General features: G+C 49.3%; 1 protein-coding gene across 1 annotated transcript; it reads right to left on the reverse strand.

Moving 5' to 3' along the window:
• Positions 1-8,771: 8,771 nt before the first annotated feature.
• Positions 8,772-9,707, reverse strand: LOC135878784 (olfactory receptor 5G9-like). Its single transcript, XM_065404532.1, has one exon. It carries the CDS (start codon positions 9,705-9,707, stop codon positions 8,772-8,774), a length of 936 nt encoding a protein of 311 aa, XP_065260604.1.
• Between the last annotated feature and the right edge of the window lie 16,726 nt (positions 9,708-26,433).

A 26,433-nucleotide genomic window follows, 5' to 3' on the forward strand; every position in this document is an offset into this window, starting at 1 on the left:
GCAGCCCTCACAGTTGAGAAGCGAGTGGCGATAGCCCTGTGGAAGCTTGCAATGCCAGACAGCTACCGGTTGGTAATCAATTTGGAGTGGGCAAATCTACTGTGGGGGCAGCTGTGGTGCAAGTAGCCAAAGCAATAACTGAGCTGCTGCTATCAAAGGTAGTGACTCTGGGAAATGTGCAGGTCATAGTAGATGGCTTTGCTGCAATGGGATTTCCTAACTGTGGTGGGGCGATAGATGGAACCCATATCCCTATCTTGGCACCGGAGCACCAGGGCAGCCAGTACATAAACCGCAAGCGGTACTTTTCAATGGTGCTGCAAGCACTGGTGGATCACAAGGGACGTTTCACCAACATCAACATGGGATGGCCAGGAAGGGTTCATGACGCTCGTGTCTTCAGGAACACTAGTCTGTTTAAACGGCTGCAGCAAGGGATTTACTTCCCAGACCAGAAAATAACCGTTGGGGATGTTGAGATGCCTATAGTTATCCTTGGGGACCCAGCCTATCCCTTAATGCCATGGCAAATGAAGCCATACACAGGCAGCCTGGACAGTAGTCAGGAGCTGTTCAACTACGGGCTGAGCAAGTGCAGAATGGTGGTAGAATGTGCCTTTGGATGTTTAAAGGTCGCTGGTGCACGTTACTGCTCAGACCTCAGCCAAACCAATATTCCCATTGTTATTGCTGCTTGCTGTGTGCTCCACATTCTCTGTGAGAGTAAGGGGGAGACCTTTATGGTGGGGTGGGAGGTTGAGGCAAATCGCCTGGCCGCTGATTACGCGCAGCCAGACACCAGGGCGATTAGAAGAGCACACCAGGAAGCGCTGCGCATCAGAGAAGCTTTGAAAACCAGTTTCATGACTGGTCAGGCTACGGTGTGACAGTTCTGTTTGTTTCTCCTTGATGAAAACCTGCCCCCTTGATTGACTCGTTCTCTGTAAGCAACCCACCCTCCCCCTTCGATCACAGCTTGCTTTCAAAGGAAATAAAGTCACTATCATTTAAAAATCATGTATTCTTTATTAATTGATTATAAACATAGGGAGAGAACTGATAAGGTAGCCCAGGTGGGGTTTGGGAGGAGGATAGGAGGGAAGGAAAAGGCCACTTCAAAAGTTCAAAATAACGACAGCCTTTTGCTTGGGCTGTCCACTGGGGTGGAGTGGGAGGGTGCACGGAGCCTCCCCCCCGCGTTCTTGGGCGTTTGGGTGAGGAGGCTATGGAACATGGTGAGGGGGCAGGGCGGTTATACAGGGGCTGCAGTGGCACTCTGTGATTCTGCTGCCGTTCCTGAAGCTCCACCAGACGCTGGAGCATGTCCATTTGCTCACGCAGCAGCCCCAGCGTTGCATCCCGCCACCTCTCATCTCGAGCGTCCCTCCTCTCCTCACGTTCGTCCCTCCTGGCCTCACAGTCGTCCCTCCTATCCTCACGTTGGTCCCTCCTGTCCTCATGTTCACTGGCATCTTTCCTGTACTTTGATACCGTGTCCTTCCACTCATTCAGATGAGCTCTTTCATCGCAGGTCGATTGCATGATTTCCAAGAATATTTCGTCTCGCGTGCGTTTTTTTCGCCGCCTTATCTGAGATAGCCTTCAGGACGGAGGAGGGAGGCTTGAAAAATTTGCAGCTGCGGGAGGGAGGGAAAAAATGGAGAGAAGTATTTAAAAAGATACATTTTACAGAACAATGCTTATACTCTTTCACAGTGAACAACACTATTCACATTACATAGCACATGTGATTTCGATACAAGATCGCATTTTGCATCTTATATTGAGTGCCTGCGGCTTTGGTGTTAGAGATCACAGGCGCAGGGCCGGGCAACAGAATTCGGCTTGCATGCAGCCATGGTAAGCCATTGTCTTTCGGCTTCTGCAACCTTCATAAAAGCAGCGCCCTCCTTTCCCATACCAAGCAAAGCCCGTTGAGTGCTGCGGTTTTCCTGTTAACGTGCAGCAGCAGAAACCAAACTAACCCCCACCACCACCCATCCAATTCTCTGGGATGATCGCTTTACTCCTCCCCCCACTGCGTGGCTGGTATCAGGGAAGATCCCTGCAGAAACCAAACTACCCCCCCCCTCCAATTCTGTGGGATGATCGCTTTACCCCTCCCCCCACCACGTGGCTGGTATCAGGGAAGATCCCTGCTAGCCAAACTTGAAACGCCAATGCTCCCCCCCCCCCCCCCACCGCTTGGCTAACTGCAGGGAAGGATTTCTTTTCAGCCACAGGCAAACAGCCCCATAGGAACGGCCACCTCTGTCCCCTTAAGTAAATTCCTGTATTTCAACCAGGTTACCATGAACGATATCACTCTCCTGAGGATAACACAGCGAGATAAAGAACGGATGTTGCTTGACTGCCAGCAAACACTGGGACCATACGCTGCCAGGCTTTGTCATACAATGATACCAGATTACTTGCTACTAGCATGGCGTGGTCAAGTGTCCTACCATGGAGGACGGAATAAGGCTGCACTGCCCAGAAACCTTCTGCAAAGGCTTTTGGAGTACCTCCAGGAGAGCTTCATGGAGATGTCCCTGGAGGATTTCCGCTCCATCTCCAGACATGTTAACAGACTTTTCCAGTAGCTGTACTGGCCGCGAATGCATCCCAAGTCCTCAGGGCAAATTAATCATTAAAAAACGCTTGCTTTTAAACCATGTTTTATATTTACAAAGGTACACTCACCGGAGGTCCCTTCCATGGTTTCATGATCTGGGATACTGCCTTGGGAGGGTTGGGAGGGTACTCCAGTCAGGCTGAGAAAAAGATCCTGGCTGTTGGGGAGAACGGTGTGCTGTGTGCTCTCCGCAAGCTCGTCCTCCTCCTCCTCATCTTCCCCGTCCGCAAAATCCTCAGGCATGGCTGAGAGTACCCCCTCCTCGGAATCCATGGTCAGGGGTGGGGTAGTGGTGGCAGCCCCCCCTAGAATTGCATGCAGCTCAGCGTAGAAGCGGCATGTCTGCGGCTCTGCCCCGGACCTTCCATTTGCTTCTTTGGTTTTCTGGTACGCTTGTCTGAGCTCCTTAACTTTCACGCGGCACTGATATGAGTCCCTATTGTGGCCTCTCTCCATCATGCCCTTGGAGATTTTTTCAAAAGTTTTGGCATTTCGTCTTTTGGAACGTAGTTCTGCTAGCACGGAATCCTCTCCCCATATAGCGATCAGATCCAGTACCTCCTGTACAGTCCATGCTGGTGCTCAGAAGACTGAACTGATTTTGTAGCTTTCTCCTGGCAATAGACCTCAAAAAGAATTACCATTCTCACCCCAGTTTTTGTCCTGTAATGTTAAAATTGCTTGTTGCGAGAAAGAGATCTCTCTTGCTGGAATTCAAATAGATCATGTAGAGTGTAATTAGAATCAGGGTGTATATATTTGGTCTTCCGGTGTTTGGGGGCAGAATCCCTCAGCGCTCTGAATCTCAGGTCAGGCACAAAAGGTATCATTAAAACACCATTTATGTCTGCTGGCACCAGGAGATAGCTAGTCACCGCTATACTGTTTTCAAATACTGTTCATGTTTTTGGAAATGGTAATGCATCACTTTGTTCTCGTCCTCTCTTTTATGCAGTCCATAAATCTGAAAATCCCCCTAGGACTTCCAGTCAGGCATACACTTGGAAATGTTCATCACAATATTTTTTTTCATTACTTTTTTTCCCTGAGAAAATAAGGTGTGTAGACTGATAGTGTGAGAATCCAATGTTAGGAACTTTACAACAAGTTTCCATGCACAATTGAATGGGTGTTCAAGGAGTCAGGATTAAGGAGCATGTCAGAGATGAGTAAAAGCCTGAGACTAGAGTAACAAGAGAGGCTATACATTAGGATTCAGGGGAACTTGTAGAGTCACTAGACCAGACAGGACTGGGATAGCTCAGGGTGCTGCATGTCAAGTCTGAGCTAAAACATGCAGCGAGTCGGGGCCTAGAAGAGAGGATGTGTCAGAATTAACTTGCTTAGTAGAAGCAGTGCTGGAATGTCCAGTATTGCAAGAATAAGGGGTTGTGGGTTGAGACAGAAGGTTATTGACAAAAGTGTGTCACAGACCAGGGCAACTGCGCTTGTATTCCTCCTTGGTTGCTCAAGGGCACTCACTCTCGGCTCCTCAGCCATCACCTCTCTTGGGAAGAGACCCACATCACTCTCCTTCCTGAAGAGTAGTTTTCCTGCTGCACAATTCCTTGTCTGCACAGTGGTATTTCTAGCAAGCCAGACTACCTTAAAGGCCAGTGTCTCTCCTTGGCTTTCTCTCCAAAGGTTATGATCGGTATGATTGTCAGTAGCTTTAAGTTACCACACAACCTTTTCTAGGCAAAGACGTTTATTTTTAAGGTGAAAGCTTTGCACAGAAAACATATTAAAAACAATAAAAGAACCTGTCCACAGGCTGATAAGCTTGACAGAGATCACCCAGCTGCAGCAAGGGTGCCCGAGGAAGTCAACCCTTCAAAATTCCATACAGAGTCATATGACTACCATCCCATCTAATTTCTCTCTTTAGAACCTATGGGGCAGAGCTTTCACATCGCCCTTCTTACACTTGTTACCCAAAATAATTGAATTGAAACCTGAGAGCTGGTCCTACCACCAATTTCCAGGAAGTGTGTATGGTGTTCCTTTGAAACCCCCGCCCCCACTTTCAGGGATTAGCTATGCCGGCAATGGGTTGAGGTTCAAGTATTATAAGCAACAGTTATTTGCTTCAAAGGGCGAACTAAGGTAGGGCTGCCTCACTGTAAAGCAAGTCTCAACCATACACTACTTTTAACAGCAGAGGGGTCAGGCAAGGGAGGGTCTCCAAACCTCCCCCATAGCCAAATTCCTTTCCCTGCCATTATGTTCTGAAAACTGGGCCTGAAAACTGGGCCTGAAAATTTGCTCTAATTGTGATCTCTACTGTAAAAAGTATATGAAACATTATAAAATCATACTAGAATAACAAAACTTGTTGGCAAAATAGGTCAAGCAGTTTTCAATAATAAATATTATAAACGGGTGCAAAAGAACTAGAAGAGAGACTAAATTAGGTCCATAACTCAAGGAATATGTTGACATCATGCTTGGTAAAAACAGAAGATGCGGAACCAGAAATTAATAGACCAAAATTGGTATATCAGATATTAGGCCAAAATAATGAGCGGATGGGCTATTCCACCCAACATTTCTTTTCTGGGTCCTGAGAGAAAGAGACTTTGGGGGGAACCTGGGGTATATGAGGAGAGGGGCAGTCTAGGGGAAGCACACAGGACCCTGGAGAGTGGGAAGCCTGGGAACTGGGCATTGTAGCAGCCCCTCAGATGAGCAGCTGTGCACAGGGACCTGATTGGTTTCCATTCAAAGTGCTGACATAAGCAACATGGTTCCGTGCAATGGTTTGATTCTATTTCAGATGGAGATCTATTCCACTGGAAACTTTTTGACCTGCTCTGTTCATGAACCTCTTGTTTCATTTGCTTGTATACATCTCAGCTATGATCTCGTGAGCTTCAGGCTTGACCCCGCTCTCGTTTTCACCAGTGAGAACCACGTGTCTCTCCACTGAAGCCCATAGAGTTGCACTGGTGAGAGCAAGGTCAGAATCTGCTCTCAATCTTCATACCATTCCTTCAAGTCCCTCCATAAAACTCACCTCTCTCGCAAAGGCTGCAGAAAACTGTCAATAGATAATAGGCAGGGTGTGAACTGTTCCTATGCCATTTGCTACAACTGATTGACTTACTGCAGCTATGAACCATGCTCACAGAGACAAGGTGGGTGAGGGAATATCCTTTATTGCACCAAGTTCTGTAGGTGTGAGAGACAAATGTCTGAGCCACAGAGCTCTTTCTCGGGTCTGGGAAAGGTACTCTGAGCATCACAGCTAAATGCAAGTTGGAACAAATTGCTTGGCATAAATTGCTAGCACATATTGTAATGGACCATTGAAATACCTTTTCCAGACCTGAAGAAAAGCTCTGTTTGGCTGAAAACTTGTATCTCTCACCAACAGAAGTTGGTCCAAGGTAAGATAGTAAACCATCCACATTTTCTCTCTAATATCCTGGGGTCAACATGGCCAGAACTACACTGCATATGGCCCTGCTCTAAGACAGTTTGTATTAAAACATCCTGTTGTTGTTTCTCCCCCCTTCCTTCCCGCTAACTCATGGATTCATAGATTTCATGGCCAGAAGGGACCACTGTGATCATCTGGTCTGACCTCCTGTATAACGCAGGCCAGAGAACTTCCCCTGCTCTCCAACTTCTGCATGTGAATAAAGTGCCAGATTAAGTCCATGCTTTTTTGCTCCAAAGTAACTCAAAAGTGGTTGAAGTTTAAAATAAAATGTTTGCCAGGTGTTTGTTGTGTTCAGTTGCAAATGACATCTTGTAGATGCAAGGCCAGGCAATATTCTGGGTCAGTAAATTTAGTCTGCATATTTATTCCTCTGTAATCTTAAACTCATGGAACAGAATATGCTGGAACACAAAGTTGCACTGGACTGACCAAACATGCATACTAATGAAGACATCCTGTGTTGACTTTATCCAGTATGTTAGTGTGATGCATCCTTACGTACATAGAGGACTTTAAGGATTGTGACATCACACGGTGCTTATGTAATGAAAATATGTTATCCAAAGAACATGAGTTGTGTCTTTTGTTCTCAGCACAAATATTGTTATTAAAGGAACTCATATGGGCAAAGATGAGTCCCCAATAACCATGTGTAGTAAAAATATCCCAAACATACACATTGCTGCTCTGACAGCTTCTAAAACACAGAACACTGTGAGCACCACTAGAGAGTTTACAGACTATTTAAAGGAATATCACCTTATTGCTGGTATACTACAGACAGAGGATGACATGATGGATTACCTACCATTTATCATCAAGCTGTTTTTTTTAAAATTATTATTATTTTAGCACAGCCAGCAATGTGCGTGGGAGGCTTCAAAAATCAGATCCCTGCCTCAGAGAGCTTACAATCTCAATATCACACAAGTTTCAGTACAACAGAGAAACAAACAGGAAGAAGAGAACATAAGGTTTACTCGTAATGTTTTCAAAAGTAACTAGTGATGTGGGTTGTCACCATTGTGGATGCCCAAGTTGACATACCTTAAAAAGGCTGTTGAGAGTGGGTGAAAATCAGGTTCCTTTGAGGTGTCTCAAAGTGGAAGGCCAGAAATTGACTCATGGAAAATCACTTCTGAAATGTCGATGTGCTAGAGTACACTTATGCAGCTGCTTTAGCCTCTCATGCAAATCCATTTTTATCTACTTTTATGGCCCCTCTCTGTGTTGGAGCATCTCACAGATTTTAATGGATTTATTCTCATAGCATCTCCATGAGGTAGGAAAATCATAGAAACAAAGAACTGGATCGAACTTTGAGAGGTCATCAAGTCCAGTCCCCTGCACTCATGGCAGGACCAAGCACCATCTAGAACATCCCTGACAGGTGTTGGTCTAACCTGCTCTTAAAAATCTCCAATGATGGAGATTCCACAATCTCTGTAGGCAATTTATTCCAGTGCCTAACCACCCTGACAGTAAGGAATTTTTTCCTAATCTCCAGCCTAAACTGCCCTTGCTGCAATTTAAGCCCATTGCGTCTTGTCCTATCATCAGAGGTTAAGGAGAATAATTTTTCTCCCTCCTGCTTGTAACTGCCTTTTAGGTACTTGAAAAATGTAATCAGGTCTCCTCTCAGTCTTCTCTTTTCCTGACTAAACAAACCCAGTTCTTTCAATCTTCCCTCATAGGTCATGTTTTCTAGACCTTTAATCATTTTTGTTGCTCTTCTCTGGATTTTTTCCCCAATTTCTCCACATCTTTCCTGAAAACTGGTGCCCAGAACTGGATGCAATACTCCAGTTGAGGCCTAATTAGCGTGGAGTAGAGCAGAAGAATTACTTCTCGTGTCTTGCTTACAACACTCCTGCTCTTACCTCCATATTGCAAGTGACAAACTGAGGCAAAGGGAGACTAAACCCAAGATTTCTAAAGGTATTTAGGGAGCTCAATCCCATTTATTTCAATGGGAGTTAGGAACTGAAATTCCTTTTAAAAAATCTGTCCCTAAGTGATTTGCTTAAGGTCACAAAGGAAGTCTGCAGTGGAGGAGGAGTTTAAACTCAGACCCCTTAAGTCTTAGGCGAGTGCAATAACCTCTGAACAATCTTTCCTTTCTCATGTGTGTGTATAATGACGTGTTTCTGTCTACCTGTCCCCATACATAACCATCTCTCTGTCTATCTATCCCCGTTTAAAAAATCTATCTGTCTAGTGTCTACCTGTCTGTCCCCAAACAGAACCATCTGTATGACTATCTATCTATAAAAAACATCTCTCCATGTACACCTCCCTTTATTTAATTGTACAGTGATTTTAGGTGGGGGCAGTGGGAACTAAGTTAATAGCAGTGACAAACAAAAACAATTACAGTATCCGAGTATCTCCTCTTTATATCATCTGCTGAATTAACCAATATAATTCAAAAGGTAGTGGAACAGCAGGGAGAGATGCCTATATTGCAGAAATCACATATCAATGCATAAAGGAGAAGCTGTAACACAGTTACTGGACACTGTTTTTCAAGGGAAATAGCGTCTTTCTTCATTATCTGGCTCAAGTTCCATTTCCTTATTGTATTCTCCTGTAAGTCACATGATGACAGAAATTTCTGCATAATGACTTAACGAGTGAGAACTAGCTCATATCTGCACTCCAGTACTGATCAGTAAAAACCAGTCCCCATATTTACATACAGCGAGGAATAATTTTCTGGTATATTGTCCTCCTCAGGGCATCCTTCACCTCCTTATTCCTCAGGCTGCAGATTAGGGGGTTCAGCATGGGGATCACAAGGGTATCGAACACGGCCACCATTTTCTCCCAGTCCACTGAGCTGCCAGATGAGGGTCGTAAATATGTAAAGATCAGGGTCCCATATAAGATGGAAACGTCAGTCAGGTGGGAGGCGCAGGTGGAGAAGGCTTTGTGCCTTCCTGCAGTGGAGCGGATCCTCAGGATGGCTAAGATGATGTAGATGTAGGAGATGAGGATGATGAAAATGGTGCCTATTGTTTCTATGATGAAATGCACAAGCTTATTGATACGAAAGTCAGAGCAGGAGATTTCTTGGAGTGGGCGACTATCACAGAAGAAATGATCGAGGACATTGTAGTGGCCGAAGGACAGACTGAATACAGTACACATATGCACAGTAGCATTGACACAGGCACATAGGTAAGAGCCAGCCACCAGCTGGAAGCAGACTCTCTTGGACATGATGACATTATAAAGCAATGGGTTGCAGATGGCCATGAAGCGATCGTACGCCATCACAGCCAGGAGGCAAAGCTCATTGTTGGCACAGAAAGAGAAGAGGAAAAACTGAACCACACACCCAGGGAAAGAAATGCCTTTACTCTTTGCTAGGGAACTGACCATCGCCTTGGGGGCAATCACAGAGGAGTAGACAACATCTAAGATTGACAAATTGCTGAGGAAAAAGTACATGGAGCTGTGGAGTTGGGAGTCAACCTTAATCAGCACAATCATCCCGACATTCCCCACCAAGGTGCAGAAATAAATGGCAAAGAAGAACACAAAGAGGATGTTTTGCAGCTTTGGACTGTCGGTTATTCCCCGGAAAATGAAGCCAGTCACTCTGGTGCAGTTCCCGGGAGCCATTTCTCCTTTCACTGTGCTCTGTGTCAAAAAAAGGCAGAGGGGGGGATAGAAGCAATGGGTATCACAACAATAAATCTGATGTACAGTGGAGACTCGTGTTATCTCTTAAGAGATGCCTAAACAATGGAAATTTAATTTAGTCATAGATTCCAAAGCCCAAAGGAACCATTTTGATTATCTAGACCAGTGGGTTTTTTTTTATTTGTGGACCAATCACAAATTTTGAATGGAGGTGGAAATTGTAGACATAATCTGTGGACCCCTAGGAATCCACAGACCACAGGTTGAAAACCAGTGTTCTATGGTAACAACAACTTTTTGAGGACCCCTTAGATATAGTCTGTGGATCCCAAGGTGTTCGCAGATGATAAATTCAACCCCCCCGGTCTAGTCTAATTGCTTGTATAACACAAGTCATAATATTTTTCCAATATTTTTCATTGTAAATTAGAGCATATCTTTTAAAAAATCATCCAATCTTGAATTAAAAATTGTCCATAAACTAAGTATCTACCACCACCCTTGGTAAATCATTCCAAGGGTTAATTACCCTCACTGTTAATAGAGGCTTTTTATGTAGAGCTGTTTATCCAAGAGTTCAGAGTATGGGCTATACGGCTTGTGCTGAAGCCCACGGTCTTTAGCAAGTTCACAAATAGAAATCAGTGCCCCTCTGTCCATTTCTCCGCAGGCAGACAGGTGGGGGTGGAGGGGTTCAAACACCGCTTGGATCAATGCTCTCCATCCTAGCTCAGGCTTTGGTTGGTTTCCTTCATTTCCCCCCAGTCCTGGTAGCTTATTCTGGGATGTTTCTCAGGCAGCATGAATTCTCAATGGCCTTTCAGGAGAACTGGGAGTGCAAACCTGCTAGGGCCTCCATAATAGCCAGGTCCCTACCAAATTCAGGGCTCACTTTGACTAATTTAAAAACCCTCTGGCCTTGAAATTGACCAGTGTCACCATTTTGATGTTTCCATCTGAAATGTCATGGTATTGTAACCATGGGGGTCCCGACCAAAATGGGAGAATAGGGGAGTTCAGAGGTTGTTGTAGGGGGGTCACAGCATTCCCACCCTCACTTCTGTGCTGCCTTCAGACCTGGGCTCCAAGGGCAGCAGCCAGCAACCTTTCTGAAGCTAGAGGAGGTTCCCAGATGTGCAGGTGGGTCCCTGCTGTTGGGAGCACCTCAGCTCCTACCTACTACTTGGGAGCACCTCAGCTCCTACCTACTAGTCCCTGGCAGATTAACGCAAGGGCCTTGGCCATTTTCAGGGCATCCAGAAAAATGGACACCTGAGCCCCAGAAGGAACTGCAAGGGAAGCCCCAAGCCCCAGCTGCAGATGCCAGGCAGAAGCCCCGAGCCCAGGCACCCAGAGCGCCGGCAGGAGTGGGGAGGGGCATGAAAGTCCTGAGCCCAGTGCCCCAGCACTGGCTGCAGCCACAGAGGGCCAGAAGCTCTGAGTCCGGGCACCCAGAGAGGTGACTGGAGCAGAAGCTGCCAGGGCCAAAGCCCTGAGCCCAACGCTGGGCTGATGCAGCACACTCACTTCTGCATTGCCTCTGCAGGTGCATCTGATATCCCCACGGAGAGGAAGTCCTGTCCCCAGCCCGGCAGACAAACAGCTAGGAGGCCCCTACTGGGTTCTCCTGGCTGGGGGGATCCCAGCAGGACAGGGAGATCGGATTTCATGGGGCAGGACTAATTCGATCTAGCCAAGAAAGGCACAACAAGAACCAAGGGCTGTCAGCTGAAGCCAGAGAAATTCAAAAGAGAAGTAAAGCACACATTTTTGACAGTGAGGGAGACTAGCCACTGGAACAAATTACCCAGGGGAAAGGTGTAGTCTTTGTTTCCTGGTGTCCTACCATCACAACTGCCCATCATTCTGGAAGGTGCCTTTTAGTGAATTACAAGCAATTGGGCTTAATATGGTGCAAAGTGTGTGAAATTTCATAGCCAGTGAAATAGAGGCCAGATTAGGAGATTGAATTGTTTCACAACCAATGCCTCTACGAAAAACTCAGTGTGGGGCAAGGAACAGACTCTGCTGTTTTACTGGGTGGCCTGGTTGCTCGCCAGAATCAATAATGAGCAAGTGGGGAGATCCGGGGTGCAGCTCAAACATCCAACCGGGCTGGCCAGGGGCAGGCATCAGGCCTGCCAGGGAAAGGTGAGTGTGGCAGTGACTTCACAAAGGCCTTTGGCAGGAACTCAGTCTATTGGGCAAAGATGATGAGGTGGCTGTGACCTCACAGAGCTCCCTTGACAACAGCCAGGCAGGACAGGGATGCGGGGCAGGGGGAACCTTGGAGACCCTTGTAGCCTTGCTGCAGCAAGTCTCCATCTCGCGGTCTCTCTGTGAGGACCAAGAGACGGTTGGTGTGCAGGAGATATTTTGGCTGGTTTTTTTATTTCTGTGTGGATTTTTTTGCAAGAAATCGTCATCTGTGTAGAAGGTAAGAAAAAATATAGGCTCTAAGTACAAGATAGGGGACTCTCTCCTAGCAGATTCAAAGGTATCACCACCCTCCTAGTGAAAAAGTTTTTCCTAATATCCAAGCCTTCCACACTGCAACTTGAGATCATTGCTCCTTGTTCTGTCATCTGCCAGCTCTAAGAATTTCATGAGAATCAATCTTTCATTAGAAAAATAATTAAAAAATACAAATACAAAAAACTTTGAGTGAAATCAATCCATCCTGATCTTTAGTGTCTGGGGGTGTGGGCCTCGGAGGCCAGACTGAGACCCTCATTGGCTAGTAACACTCAGGAAGCCAGTAAAAAATTTCCAGTCCTCTTAGCAACCAAGCCTCCATAATCCAAGGAACACCTGAGGGCTGCGGGAGATATAGGGGTGCTGAGAATGTCTAACTCATGATTGAAAATACAGAGATGTATTATTGGCTTTGGATGGGGGACAAGTATCAAATCCGTCGGGATTCTTGCCCCAAACAACAATCACTCATTGTCCTTTAGAACGCAAGGGCTCTAACATGCCTGACGTGCTCAAATCTCTCTCCTGCTAGGACTTAGAGAATTTTCTCCATCCTCATGATACAGAGGGAAAGAGAAAAGAAGTGACCTCTCTTTAGTCACACAGCAAGGTCATGCCAGAGCTAGAAAGAGAAGCATAAGAAAAAAGTTGTATCAAAATGTTTTGCATTTAAAACTAACTGATTTCTTAAACAAAGGAAATTTGATGTGTGGTTAGTGAACTGAAATGATACATTCTGGTCTTCACGTGTTTCTAGATTTATGAACTAGTAGATCCATCCCCTCACACCTAGTTTTTATCCATAGATTGAGGGAGGAAAACAAGTTTGCCTGTTTTGTGAACTCCCAATGGCTTTCTTGAATTTCAACGAACTAGTCAATTGAACTGAACTATTTGAATAAACTGAAACGAAGACAATATTTTCTGCACCTTTCAAGGAAGCTACTGCTGTCCAAAGCTGGGTTAGCATTTCAGCTAACTTTGCTTCCAGGGCCTTGGCTATCACGTCAGTGGTGCGACTGTCTGAAAAACTTGGCAGTGAACATGTTCCACTTAATGTTATTTTTTCTCTTCTATTTAAATTATTTAAAAGATTGTCATAAATTTTGCCCTTAACAAAATTTATCAATTTCAAATGTAATGATGACAGTGAGGGAGACTAGCCACTGGAACAAATTACCCAGGGGAGAGGTGGAGTCTCTGTTTCCTGATGTCCTCACATCACAACTGCCCGTCATTCTGGAAGGTGCCTTTTAGTGAATTACAAGCAATTGGGCTTAATATGGTGCAAAGTGTGTGAAATTTCATAGCCAGTGAAATAGAGGCCAGATTAGGAGATTGAATTGTTTCACAACCAATGCCTCTATGAAAACTCAGTGTGGGGCAAGGAACAGACTCTGCTGTTTTACTGGGTGGCCTGGTTGCTCACCAGAATCAATAATAAGCAAGTGGGGAGATCCGGGGTGCAGCTTAAACATCCAACCGGAATGGCCAGGGGCAGGCACCAGGCCTGCCAGGGAATGGTGAGTGTGGCAATGACTTTACAAAGGCCTTTGGCAGGAACTCAGCCTATTGGGCAAAGATGATGAGGTGGCTGTGACCTTACAGAGCTCCCTTGACAACAGTCAGGCAGGACAGGGATGCGGGGCAGGGGGAACCTTGGAGACCCCTGTAGCCTTGCTGCAGCAAGTCTCCATCTTGCGGTCTCTCTGTGAGGACCAAGAGACAGTTGGTGTGGAGGAGATATTTGGCAGTTTTTTTCATTTCTGTGTGGATTTTTTTGCAAGAAATCGTCATTTGTGTAGAAGGTAAGAAAAAATATAGGCTCTATGTATGAGATAGGGAACTCTATCCTAGCAGAGTCTCATGTAGAGGTAGAGAGGTTCGATATCTCTTTACTGGGCACCGGTGCAACCACTCCTGGAATATTGTGTCCATTTCTGGTGTCCACAATTTGAGACGCTGATAAATCAGAGAGGGTTCACAGAAGAGCCACAAGAATGATGAAAGGATTAGAAAACCTGCCCTGTGGTGACAGACTACAGGAGGTCAATCAAAGAGAAGGTTAAGCGTTGAGCCTATGGGAACAAATATTTACTAATGGGCTTTTCACTTTACCAGATAAAGGTTATGAGCAGACAATGGCTGGAAGTTGAAGCTAGACCAATTCACACTGGAAATAAGGTGAGCATTTTTAACATCAGAGTTTGGAGCAATTCATTGAGGGTTGTGCTGGATTTTCCACAACTGGCCTATTTTAAAATCAAGATTGGGTGTTTTACTAAAAAATCTGCTCTAATTCCTGTGGGAATTATTTTGAGGGACGTTCTATGGCCGAAGTGAAACAGAAAGTCAGACCAGAGTGGTTTCTTCTGGGCTTGGAATTTATGAATCTGAGATTTGCTGGGGGCATTTGGAATTTGTCCCTTTTTGCTTCCTTCTTCCTCCTTCCCTCTTGACTCTTCTTCTCTTTTCTCTTCTTCCATTTCTTTCCGCTGCTCTTCTTCCTGGGCAGGGTGGGGCTGTGCTCCAGCTGTCATTGTAGGAGGCCCTCACAAAGAGGTGGGGCTGGAATTGTGTGCTGATGGTGATCTCCACCGTAGTGATCTCCTGTGGTGACTAGTGCTAGCTTTTGCCCGTCTGTTGAGAATGTTTAGCCTCCAGGCCTGAGAGTCTCCACAGTGATCAGCCAAGTGTGGGGCTATTGCTGAGTTAATAGGGAGGAGACTCAGCCACTCTTGGCTGAGTGCAGTGAGGCCTAAGGCTCAATTCAGTGGCATTTCTTTGTCTCTAAGGCGATAATTTTTGAAGGCTACATCCAATTGATTCCAAAATTTCAGGGAATTTCTAGGCATCAGAGGGAAGAACCTCGTTGATTTTGGTGACAACTGGAAAACAACACCGCCAAAAAAGCCTGATTTCCACCCTGTGCCCCTTACATTGGTGCTGTAAGCTGAAGGGCCTTGTGACTTGAGAGTGAATTCAGCCAGTCAGTGCTAACTCTCCACAGGTGATTTGCATAAGTCAGTAAATGAACCTGCAGGTTTCCGTGGGAGCGATGCCCAAGGCAGGCCTCAGGCTTAGGGTTTATGCTCAGGGTTAGTGGAGTGAGTGAGCGACAGGTGGCTGAGTTACCTCTGGTGTCACAGTGTTACTGCTCAGGTTCCTCTGCCTGCTGCACCACTTGGGCAGTGATTGTCAAGGGGAAGGTTTTGTAGATTTGAAACTTATAAACCAGGAAGCGCAGAAAAGGAACGGCTTAGATGATTTGGCAATAAATTGTAGGTTTTGTGGCAATATCCTGTGCAATTGCTACTGGTTCAGGGACAGAAACAGCATTCCTGCCCCTCTTACCACTTCTGAGCAGGGGGTTGGACTAGATGACCTCCTGAGGTCCCGTCCAACCCTGATATTCTAAGATTCTATGATTCTTAGTCTGGCCTCCATAAAAGAGACTAACTAGAGTTTCGGACACCTGTTTGCTTAAGACTGAGCAATAAGGCACAACAAATTACTGATATGATGAATTTTGCTGCCTCCTCTCCTTTAATAGAATATGAGCAGTTTATGATTCTCTCGAATGAAGTAGTTCTTCTAAAATCAAGGTGAATACCAATCAATGGCTATTTCAAAATGAAAAAACCCCCAAAAGGATTTTTTTTATTTATACTGGATTTTTAAAATGTAAATTTAAAAACAGTTTGTTTCTTTAACAAACCTATCGGGGATAAAATTTGAAACTATGACAAGCTGTGTTAAGGCCTAGAGTTGCTGTAGCCTAGTAAACTAATTTAAATAAATAAATACATATATGAAGGAGTCCATGTTTGCTGCCAAGTTTCAGAGGAAGTCAAATCACTGAACTGTTGGAAGTCATTGGCTAAGCACTTGGGGGTCCAAAAGTTGTTGAAATACTCAGCCAGATTTTGGCAGCAATAGCCTCTTCTGCAGGTGCAGAAAGAATATTTTCTTCAATTCAGTTGATGCAGCTACTTCATTCCAATTTAAAAAACTGATTGGGAGTTGAAAAAGGATGAAGGCTTCTATTCCTCTTGTAATATATGAATAAACACTAGAGAGAAGGAGATGTGAGCTACTACTTCGAAAATCTGGATGGACGATTATGACCAGGAACAATCAGTTCAGTGCATTAACTGGAGATACGTCTTTACCTCAGTTTGTTTGAAATGAGAAAAAAAAATATTTCAGTCAACCTTTTTGTTTTTATGTATCCTGCAAAACCAGCAAGTCAACATGTTTTAATGGTTACCTATTCATAGAATCATAGAAGACTAGGGCTGGAACAGAGCTCAGGAGGTCAACAATCCACCCCCCTGCTCAAAGCAGGACCAACCCCAAGTTAATCATCCCAGACAGGGCTTTGTCAAGCTGAGCTTTAAAAACTTGTAAGGATGGAGATTCCAGCACCTCCCTAGGTAACCCATTCAAAGTCATCACTACCCTCCTCGTGAAAAAGTTTTTTCTAATATCCAAGCCTTCCACACCGCAACTTGAAGCCCATTGCTCCTTCTTCCGTCATCTGCCAGAACTAAGAATTTCATGAGAATCAATCTTTCATTAGGAAAATAACTCAAAAATACAAATACAAAACATTTGGAATGAAATCAATCCACCCTGATCTTTAGTGTCTGGGGCTGTGAACCTCAGAGGCCAGACTGAGACCATCATTCACTAGGAACAGCCAAAGAGCCAGTAACAAATTCCAGTCCTCTTAGGAACCAAACCTCCGTAATCCAAGGGACACCTGAGGGCTGCAGGAGACAGAGGGGTGCTGAGAATGTCTAACTCATGATTGAAAATACAGAGCTGTGTTATTGGCTTTGGATGGGGGACAAGTATCAAATCTGTCGGGATTCTTGCTCCAAACAACAATCACTCATTGTCCTTTAGAGCACAAGGGCTCTAACACTCCTGATGTGTTCAAATCTCTTGCCTGCTAGGACTTAGAGAATTTTCTCTAACCCCATGATACAGAGGGAAAGAGAAAAGAAGTGACCTCTCTTTGGTCACACAGCAAGGTCACGCTAGAACTAGAAAGAGAAGCATAAAAAAAAAGTTGTATCAAAATGTTTTGCATTTAAAACTAACTGATTTCTTAAACAAAGGAAATTTGATGTGTGGTTAGTGAACTGAAATGATACATTCTGGTCTTCACGTGTTTCTAGATTTATGAACTAGTAGATCCATCCCCTCACACCTAGTTTTTATCCATAGATTGAGGGAGGAAAACAAGTTTGCCTGTTTTGTGAACTCCCAATGGCTTTCTTGAATTTCAACGAACTAGTCAATTGAACTGAACTATTTGAATAAACTGAAATGAAGAACTGAAGAAAATATTTTCTACACCTTTCAAGGAAGCTACTGCTGTCCAAAGCTGGGTTAGCATTTCAGCTAACTTTGCTTCCAGGGCCTTGGCTATCACGTCAGTGGTGCAACTGTCTGAAAAACTTGGCAGTGAACATGTTCCACTTAATGTTATTTTTTCCTCTTCTATTTAAATTATTTAAGAGATTGTCATAAATTTTGCCCTTAATTTAAAATAGATGATTTTTTTTGTTAAGCTGGGCCTTACAAATCTCTAAGGATGAAGATTCCACCACCTCCATAGGTCACACTCAGAGCCAGGGAGACTGGGAATAGAGGAAAACCGCCAATGAAAGCCAGGAGTCCAGACTCCCAATCCCCTGCCTCAGTCACTACAACAGGTCACACTCAGAGCCAGGGAGACTGGGAATAGAGTCCCGCTGGCACTTCCCAGCTCTGGAAGGGAGTGTTCCTCTAGTGGTTAGTGCGGGAGCCTGGACAAAGGTTCTATCCCCGCTCTATACCTGACTCCCAGTGCGACCCTGAGGCAGTGGCTTCTCCTGCCAAGGCCTCTGTTTCCATCAGTGGGGCTGGGGACACTGCCCTAGAGCCCTTGGGCCGTCACGCTTCAGGAATGTGCATGAGGTACTAGGAGACCTGGAGATGGGAGGTGTCCTGCTGGCCGTAGGTCAGTGTTGTGAACCCCGAGTTGCTAGGCTGAGTTTATCCATCCCCTCGCAATAAAACATCATCTTGTTTTCACAGCCACTTTCGATCTCCTGGCTTCTACCCCCTACCCTGCTGGCAGGGCATTGTGCAGCACCCTTTCCAGCCCACCTGGGTGCAGAAGATCGAGGAAGAGAGCATCTGCCATCCAACTCTTTCCCATCTAGAGCAAGTGAGTGGAGTTCTCCAGAGCCATCCCCAGTGTGGTGGGAATGGCCCAGCAATAGGGCTCCCAGCCCTTCCCTTGCAGGAGATTGTTCCCCACGTCGAGAGTCTTTGGGAAGGGCAGAACCTGTCAGGTGCTGAACACCCACAACTGCAATCAGTCAAATCAGTGGGAACTGAGGGCGACTCCTCCCTCCTAGGATTGGCACCTTGTGAACGAACTTTCGTTGGGGACTATCTGGTTTCTGCTCTTTCTCTGGCCTGGGAGGGAGCAGGGCCTACTGGTGTGGAGGGAGTTGCTTGTCCAAACTAACAGAGAGCCCCATTGCTCTGAAAGGACATCATTGGTGAGGGGGAACATTGGGAGCAGCCTGTGCTGTGAGCTGCTGGCAGTGTGTGTGGACGGCAGCCCCCGTGCCCTGGGGTGGGGTGTGTGGTGAGGAGGAAAGCAGAGGGGACGTGGGCAGGGGAGCAGGCAGGCCCGTTAAAGAGAGGCTGCCTTGAGCCCAGACTCATGGCTGCTCCCCACTCAGTTCCAGGATGGAGAGGCTGAAGCAGATGCTCAGGAGGAAAGCTGGGCAGGTGGCTCCGGAGCCAGTAGGGAGCACCGTCCGTCTTGCCCAGGAGGAGAGTGGCCCCTCTGTCCCCGCAGGTGGGGAAGAGGCCAGTGGGCAGGCAAAGCAGAGGAGCTCCCTGACCTTCTGGAGGAAGAGAAAAACACCAGCTCCTTTAGCAGGCCCTGAGGCACCTTCTGGTCCCAAATGGAGTGGCCCAGGGTGATGCTATGTAGGAGGGACCCAGGAGAGGGTGAGAGCCGGGCAAGGTGGCTCTGCGGATTCCTTTACAGGAAGCAGAGGAGCCAGGAGCCCAGCCCCAGGGCCCAGCAGGAGCCATCCACCAGCCTGGCCACTGAGGAGCCCCCAGCTGGCCCAGTGCAGGAGCTGGGCGACTCTGGCACGGGGACTAGCAGCTCCGCCTACTCCCGAGGGGCCAGCAGCTCCTCTGTGGGGTCTGACAGCCCTGAGGCTGAAGGCTCCCTCTTTGCAGGTGAGGGGAGACCCAGGGGACAGGGGGAAGGACGGGGGTGGTGGGGGGCTAGTAACACCCTGTGCCCATTGGCTCACCAAGGCGCCAGGACTGAGCCACGGGAGCCCCACTAACACCAGTGGGAGTGGCACAGCCACACCCTGCGGCAGGGGATGCTGGGCAGAGTCGGGGGAGCTCCAGCCTCCCCTGATGATGTTGGGGTGGGGGGGCTGACGGCCACGGGGCCCTGAGGCTGATGGGCCTGAGGGCGTCTCTGGGAGGGGCAGGGTGGGGCCCTCTATGCCATGGGGTTCTTTGTTGAGGATGGGGAACATTGAGCCATTTCTCTACACTGCATCCCCCCAGTGGCAGCAGGGATTATCCTTTCTCCTTCTCTCCCTGGTGCAGAGACCCCCAGTGCCCAGCTGGAGTGGGTTGAGGAGGAGGAGGAGAAGGAGGCTGTGTCCCCTGAACAAGACACTATCAAGGCCATCCAGCAGCACCTCGAGGGCAGAGCTGAGGTACAAAAATCTTCCAGCTGCGCTGCCCCCGAGTCTGTCCTGCCCCTTGTTCCATCCCCACCCATGCAGGGGGGTCTTGTCCCAGAGAATCCATCACCCCCAATGGGGGGAACTTCTCCCCTGTTACCTGGCACCCCAAAGTGGGGGCATTTGTCTCACGCTGGCTAAGGTGTCTGCTCCCTGCAGACACTGTCCCAGTTACAACCCCAGTCTGTGCAGGGCGACACTGGTTTCAGGAAGCGGGGCGGCTTTTCATGTCCAACTCCATAGGGTTCCTGAGCCGTGAAGCTGGTGTAGGTTGGTTGGGGAGGTCCCTACCTAACCGTCTCTCTCTCTCTCTCCCCCCACCCCACTCCTAGTTGGTGGAGGACAGGGCCAAACAGCTCCGCTTCCTCCATGCTGTCCCACATCTGTGCTTCTTGGCACAGAAGCAGGGGCTGGACACTCTGGAGCCCCACTTCTCCAAAATGGCCCTCGTGGAGAGCATTGCGGTGAGTGGGACCCTGTGTCTGGCCCCTGGGGCAAGGGACCCAGAAATGGGAGGAAGAGTTGGTGGGGCCAGAGGGGGAAGCAGAGGACAGGGGTTCCTGGGCCTGAGGGCTGGGGAGCAGGGAAGGGAGAGCTTCTGACACCGATCGGGAGCTGGCAGTGGGGGAATTGTAAGGCCGGAGGGGAGGGGAGCGGAGGGGAGGGGGAAGGAAGTTTGATGGATGGGAGGAATGGGGGGCACAGCTGGTTGGGGGTGGGGGTCACACTGGCTGTTTCTGCAGAGCTCTTTGGCCTCCTCCCTGGGAAGTGCCCGTGGGTCTGTGGGGCCTGATTTTATCTTCTTGGGGTCTCTCAGGAGCTGATTGAAAATCTGCCCATGGTGCCAGAGCAAACCTCCATCATCTCCAGCTCCAGGGCCGCAGTTTGCAGCCTCAGGTACCAGGAACCTCCCATCCAGCTACCCTAACCCTGGTACTGATCGGGTCTGGAGCCGGGAGTCCCAGATCCTCTCTGGCCTAGATTACCCCCAGCCGTGGCTGTTTGCATCCCCCAGCAGAGGAGGCAGGAACGTCCCCTCTTTCCTGGCTGGGGGGTGATTTCACTCCAGTAACGTTAGAGTGGCCATAGGGAGGGGATCACTGTGGGGGAGGGGGTCATGTCCATGTCAGTGCCAGCGCCACTCCGGTGCTGCCAAGTATAACACGGGCTCCTCTCTCCCCCCAGCAAACTGAAGCCGCCGCTTGCCCTGGAGCTGGAATCACGCCTCCTGCGGGCTCTTCTTTACACCAACTTCACCATGGGCACTGGGCAGGATACCACCCACTTCCGGGTAGGTCATGATCCTACTTCTCTGTCCCAGGAGCAGGAGCCGCCTCTGGTCCCTGTTCCCTCGGTTTGATGGAGCTGCTGAGAATAGGGGAGGGATGAGCAGAGCTGGGAACAGGCCCGGGACAAACTGGCAGGGAGGGCCCCTTCCCTCCAGGGGGGATTGTGTTACCCCTCTGTGGCTGATCCCAGCCTTCCCTCTCCTCATTCTGTGCTCTGCTGCCTGGACTCTCCCGGGGATCCTACCTCCCACCCATTGCAGTCTGGCTGTTCCATAGTCTGCTGGGTACCAGGCCCTGCACAGAGAACTGCTAAGGGCAAGGATTGAAGAGCCAGCAGGCATCTGGCCATGAACTCTTGCTAAGTGTCCCTGGAGTGATGTGAATGGGAGAGGCCAGGATGTGCCTTTTGGGTCTGGCCAGGGGCTCCCCAGAGAACCCCCCTGGTCCCGTGACTGGTGTAGCCCCATGTCCCATGACTGACGGGTGTTCCCTCTTCTTGCAGGCTCTGCACAACACCTATTTACAGAGCCTGGACACCATGCTCGGGTGCCTGCTCACTGAGACCCCCACCACAGACAAGCTGCAGCACCTCTTGGAGGTGAGTAGAATGGGATGGTCTGGGGCGGAATTTCCCCTTAACCCCGTCAGAGGGCTGCAAAGGAGAGACTAGAAGAGTCACATTTCCATTGTGTCCTCCCAGCTTGGACCCAAGCGGCCACATGTTCCCAGAGCTGTCAGTGCAGTGCAATGTTGGGACCCTTACGCCTCACGGGGTGGGGGCGCGGGGGAGCAGAGGGAAGGAGCTCGGACTGTCAGCCAGAGCTCTGCATGGTTGCATTAAGCACTAACAGTGAGCACCAGGCCTGGCTGGGGACTGAGAGACTGAAACCCCTGTGAAATCTAGGACATGGGCCTCTGAGAAAAGTCACTGGCTCCTTTCTAGGGAGACCCTGAGATACAGGAGGAGCCTCAGGGAATCAGCTCTTCTGTCCTAAGGACACTGCAGTTCCTGGAGGGATTGTCCTCACGGCCACTCCATCCATCCTACCAAGGCTTTTGCAGCTGATGTCTGGGGGTCCAGGGCATGTGACTTGATCCTGACGTGCTATTCATGGAGCAGGGGTTCAGAGCAAATAGACCAGCCCCAAGACCGAACATTGTCCTATCCTGGAGAGACAATGATAGCTTGTGCCCAGCAAGATGTGGGCAGTGCCATGAACCCCCACATGAGAAGTCAGCTATTCCCCCCTAAGCACAAGGTCTCAGCCCCATGGGGAGGGGGAGAGGCTCATTTGTAGAGCATGTACGCCTGCCCGCTGACCCTCCCCTGCCTCCTTCTCCTGCAGCACGTCCATTTCTGGCTCCACTCCAAAAACACCCAGGAGAGAGCTAGAGCCATATGGAGCAGCGCTGCCCTGTTCCAATTCGCCACCTCCCTCCCCGGATTTGACGTAAGTGACCTTTGACCCCAGCATCCTGCAGAGTCAGGGCTTGAGTCAAGTTCCTCATCCCCTGGCTAAGTGGTCCCCTCTGGGTCCGTAAGGGACTGCGTGCCATAGGCCACTGGCTGGCAGGGTTGTGCCTGGCCTCAGGGCCCTTGTTATTCTGGAGCAGCCAGGCAGCGAGTGCTCATAGAGGGCCCATGACCTGGTCCCTTTGCTCCAAGCTCCTTTGGGGTTAGAGAGAAAGAGGGCTCTAGTTCCTCTCCCTCAGCGCCTCCGACAGATGGATGGGAGCATAGCTCTTGTCCAGGGGAGCTGGAGAGCTGAAGGGAGAATGTTGATGGAGGGAGAATGTTCCCCTCTTCTCCTCCTCCCACCAGACCTCCTCCGATTTCCCCAAGGCGGGCAACTTTGTGCTGCAGCTGGGTCTGTACATCTCTGACCCAGCCAACGACATCAGCCAGCAAGCCAGGAGCGGGATATATTGGCTGCAGAGGCTCCTGCTGCAGAGGAGGGGTAAGAAACCCAGCTGGGCAATGGGACCCCATAGAAGTGAGTCCCTTGGCGACTAGCTCCAGCTGGCCATTGGGACGCCAATAGAACTAAGGCCTCTTCTGTTAGACCAACCGCAGCAGGGCAGAGGGACCCCAATGGAAACAACGCCCCTGTTTTGGGGCCCCCACTTGCTGGCCATGGGACCCTACAGAAAGAAGCCCCCTCCTCTGAGACTGACCCCAGCTTAGATGATGACTCATACTCATCTCCCTAATTCAGGGAGAGAGGAAGGGGACGAACATGCCAGGGAAATTGGCTGCTTTACCTCAGAGCCTGGCTCCGTCCCCCAACCCAGGGAAATCAGCCCACCCAGGGGGCTGCCAGCTGGTGAAGGGACAGGAACGGAGCTATTGAGACACGTGGAGGGAAAGAGCCCATCATGAGGGCAGGGGCAGAGACAGGGACCACAGGGGAAGGACACAAAGCTTGTAGGATGTCACTAGTTGGGTAGCTAGGGCCAGATCCTGACTTCAGTGGGGGGGGGGCTTCCTCAGTATTAGACACCACCATTAATAGGCGCCCACTCCCAGAGCACAATGGCCATAAGGGTCCCATGATTGCTGTGATGAATGAGACAAATCCCCCTTCAGGTACTAAACCGCCTGGTCCATTGGGTGCCATGAGGACCCCGGCCAGTGTTCACCCAGCAAAGGAACAGAAGGAAACAGGCACTAAAACCGGAGGCCAAACCTCCCCAATGGGTGTATCTTTCTCCCCCAGGGTTGAACATCCAAAAGGTGAGTGATCTTTGGTGTTGGAACGGGCTTCAAGACACCGAACGCCTGGCCTACAGAAATATGGCCAGGGTGGGGGAGGTAAGGACTCTGCCGGTGCATTGCAGCAGTTCAGGTGTGGAGCTGTCTCCCCCTGCAGTGAGTGTGTTATGGAGGGGGAGGGATAGCTCAGTGGTTTGAGCGTTGGCCTGCTAAACCCAGGGTTGTGAGTTCAATCCTTGAGGGGGCCATTTAGGGATCTGGGGCAAATATCGGTCTGGGGATTGGTCCTGCTTTGAGCAGGGGGGTTGGACTAGATGACCTCCTGAGGTCCTTTCCAACCCTGATATTCTATGCGACTTATTTCCAGCTGACAGTGTTCTGTTGCAAGAGCCAAGGACTCTGGGTTGGAGCCTTGCTAACAGTCCAGGCTTGTGTGTTTTCCATGGATCTATGTCTACATGGCATAAAAGGGATCCCCTGGGGGGTTGAGTTAATGAAGGATTGTATCTCCAGGGATCTGACTCCACTCACTATCTCCCTGGTGTCTGACAGGGGAGCCCCTGGGTCAGTGAGTCCAGCTATTGCTGGACCAGATCCTTGTTGGAGTCCCTGCACCTGTGGAAGCACAGGCAGGGTGTGGGGTTTGCCCAGCACCATGGCGACTCAGGGAGCAGAACCTGCCCCTGCCCTGGCATTGGGTGAGGAACACTGAGCTCCTACCCTAGGCTGAGTCACTGCACCGTGACGCTCATGGGAATGTCAGTGGGGTGAGGAGCGGGAATGGAAGCAGATCTAAAAGGCCCTTTCCTCTAGCGGGTAAGCTGCAGGAGATATCGCTGCTGGGAGCAGTAGGGATCCTTTGTTGTCTGTGTGAGCTGGGTTCCAGAGCGCGCAGACATTCCCAGCATGTCATGGCATCTGCAGTGAATCCTGCTCCAGAAAGAGCTATTCATTCCTCAGTGCCTGCAACCTCTTACTGAAGGGGCTTCCTTGGTCCATGGGACCCCAAAGGTTGGCTGCCCCAGGACTCTTCTCCACCTTGTGACCCACTAGAGGGATTTGGAGCTTGGTTCTGGGCAATTGCCAAGGGCTCAGGTGCTGTTGGTTTTAGGTCTTTGGAGAGATCTTCATGAAAGGCCAGAGAAGAACTTTCCTCCAGGCGGCGCTTCTGGCCATACACGACCCCCAGCTCCGTGTCAGCCAGGCTGGCCTGGTGCTGACATATTCCATCCTGGGGGAAGCCGGCCAGCTGATAGGGGACGAGGTAACCAAAGAAGGATCAATTGGGGAGGGACCCCCAGGGCCTTTCACCTCCAGGCCATTGACAGTCACTCCCATCCCATCCCCATGCGCTGACCTAGGAGCAAGGAGAGGATGAACCCTGGTGCCAGCTTGTCCCCTGAGCAGCTCAAAGTAGGGCAGACCCAGCTCTCCAGCAAGGCTATTTCCTAACAGGCATCACATCAACACGACACACTGCCATTGCTCATGCTAGGGGCTGCCAATTCCCCTAGCAACCTCTGTGAGCCTTTCCTACCCCTCCGGGCCTCAGGCTGGTTCCTAGTGCTCTGGTATCATGTTATCCCAGCCACCACCTGCTCTGGGAGAACTGGAGGAGTCAGTCAGCAGAGGCTGCTCAAGTGCCCCATTCCCCAGAGCAACTGTCCATGGTGTCATCTTAACAACAGGGGCATCCCTTGGGAAAGGGGTCCACATCCTCTCACCCCACAGCACTACTGCCCAGAGCCCCCCAGCCCCTCAGCTGGAGGGGGAGACGGTGGCTGAGGGGATTCTGATGAGCGGATCTGAATCCCCAGCTGGGTTGGGAGGTAGAACAGCTCTCACGGGGGGACTGAGAGGAATGGGGGCAGGAGTTCATTCCACAATGGTGGGAGTGGGGTTGGAGGTCACTAGAGAGGAGACAAGATTTCGTCTTGGGGGTTGGGTGGGGGAATCCGTCCCTCAGACGTGGGGAGGGTTGGGGTGGAAATTCTGCTGGTTCCCGTTGCCATTAATGACCTTCGTTGCCATGGGTGTCGGAGTCTCTGACTAATTCTTGTTCTCTTGCAGCAGGAGGATGTTACAGCGACGATAATGGCGCACCTGTTCTACATCCGGTGCTTGTGCCAGGTGCCCAAAACACTGCAGGGTCTGTGTGCAGTGGGACACCTTTGAAGCCCCCCCTCGCATGACCAGAAGCTCCCACTCCCTGCCGCAGGTACTGCTCTTTCTCACTGGGCCTGGGGGAGAAGGTCTGGGGGGAGTGGACATAAACCCCACAGCACTGAGAGAAACCCAGGCCGAGCACCTCACTCTCACCACCATGTCCCACCCCGACCCCTGGAGCTGGGGCCAGGCCAGATATGGTCCCTGCCCCCATGCCCAGAGGCCAGTTTTGGAAGCATCAGGCTGTCAGAGCCGTGGGGCTGGCCCAGAAA

This window comes from Emys orbicularis, chromosome 4 (genome assembly GCF_028017835.1).
Source record: "Emys orbicularis isolate rEmyOrb1 chromosome 4, rEmyOrb1.hap1, whole genome shotgun sequence".
NCBI lineage: Eukaryota > Metazoa > Chordata > Testudines > Emydidae > Emys > Emys orbicularis.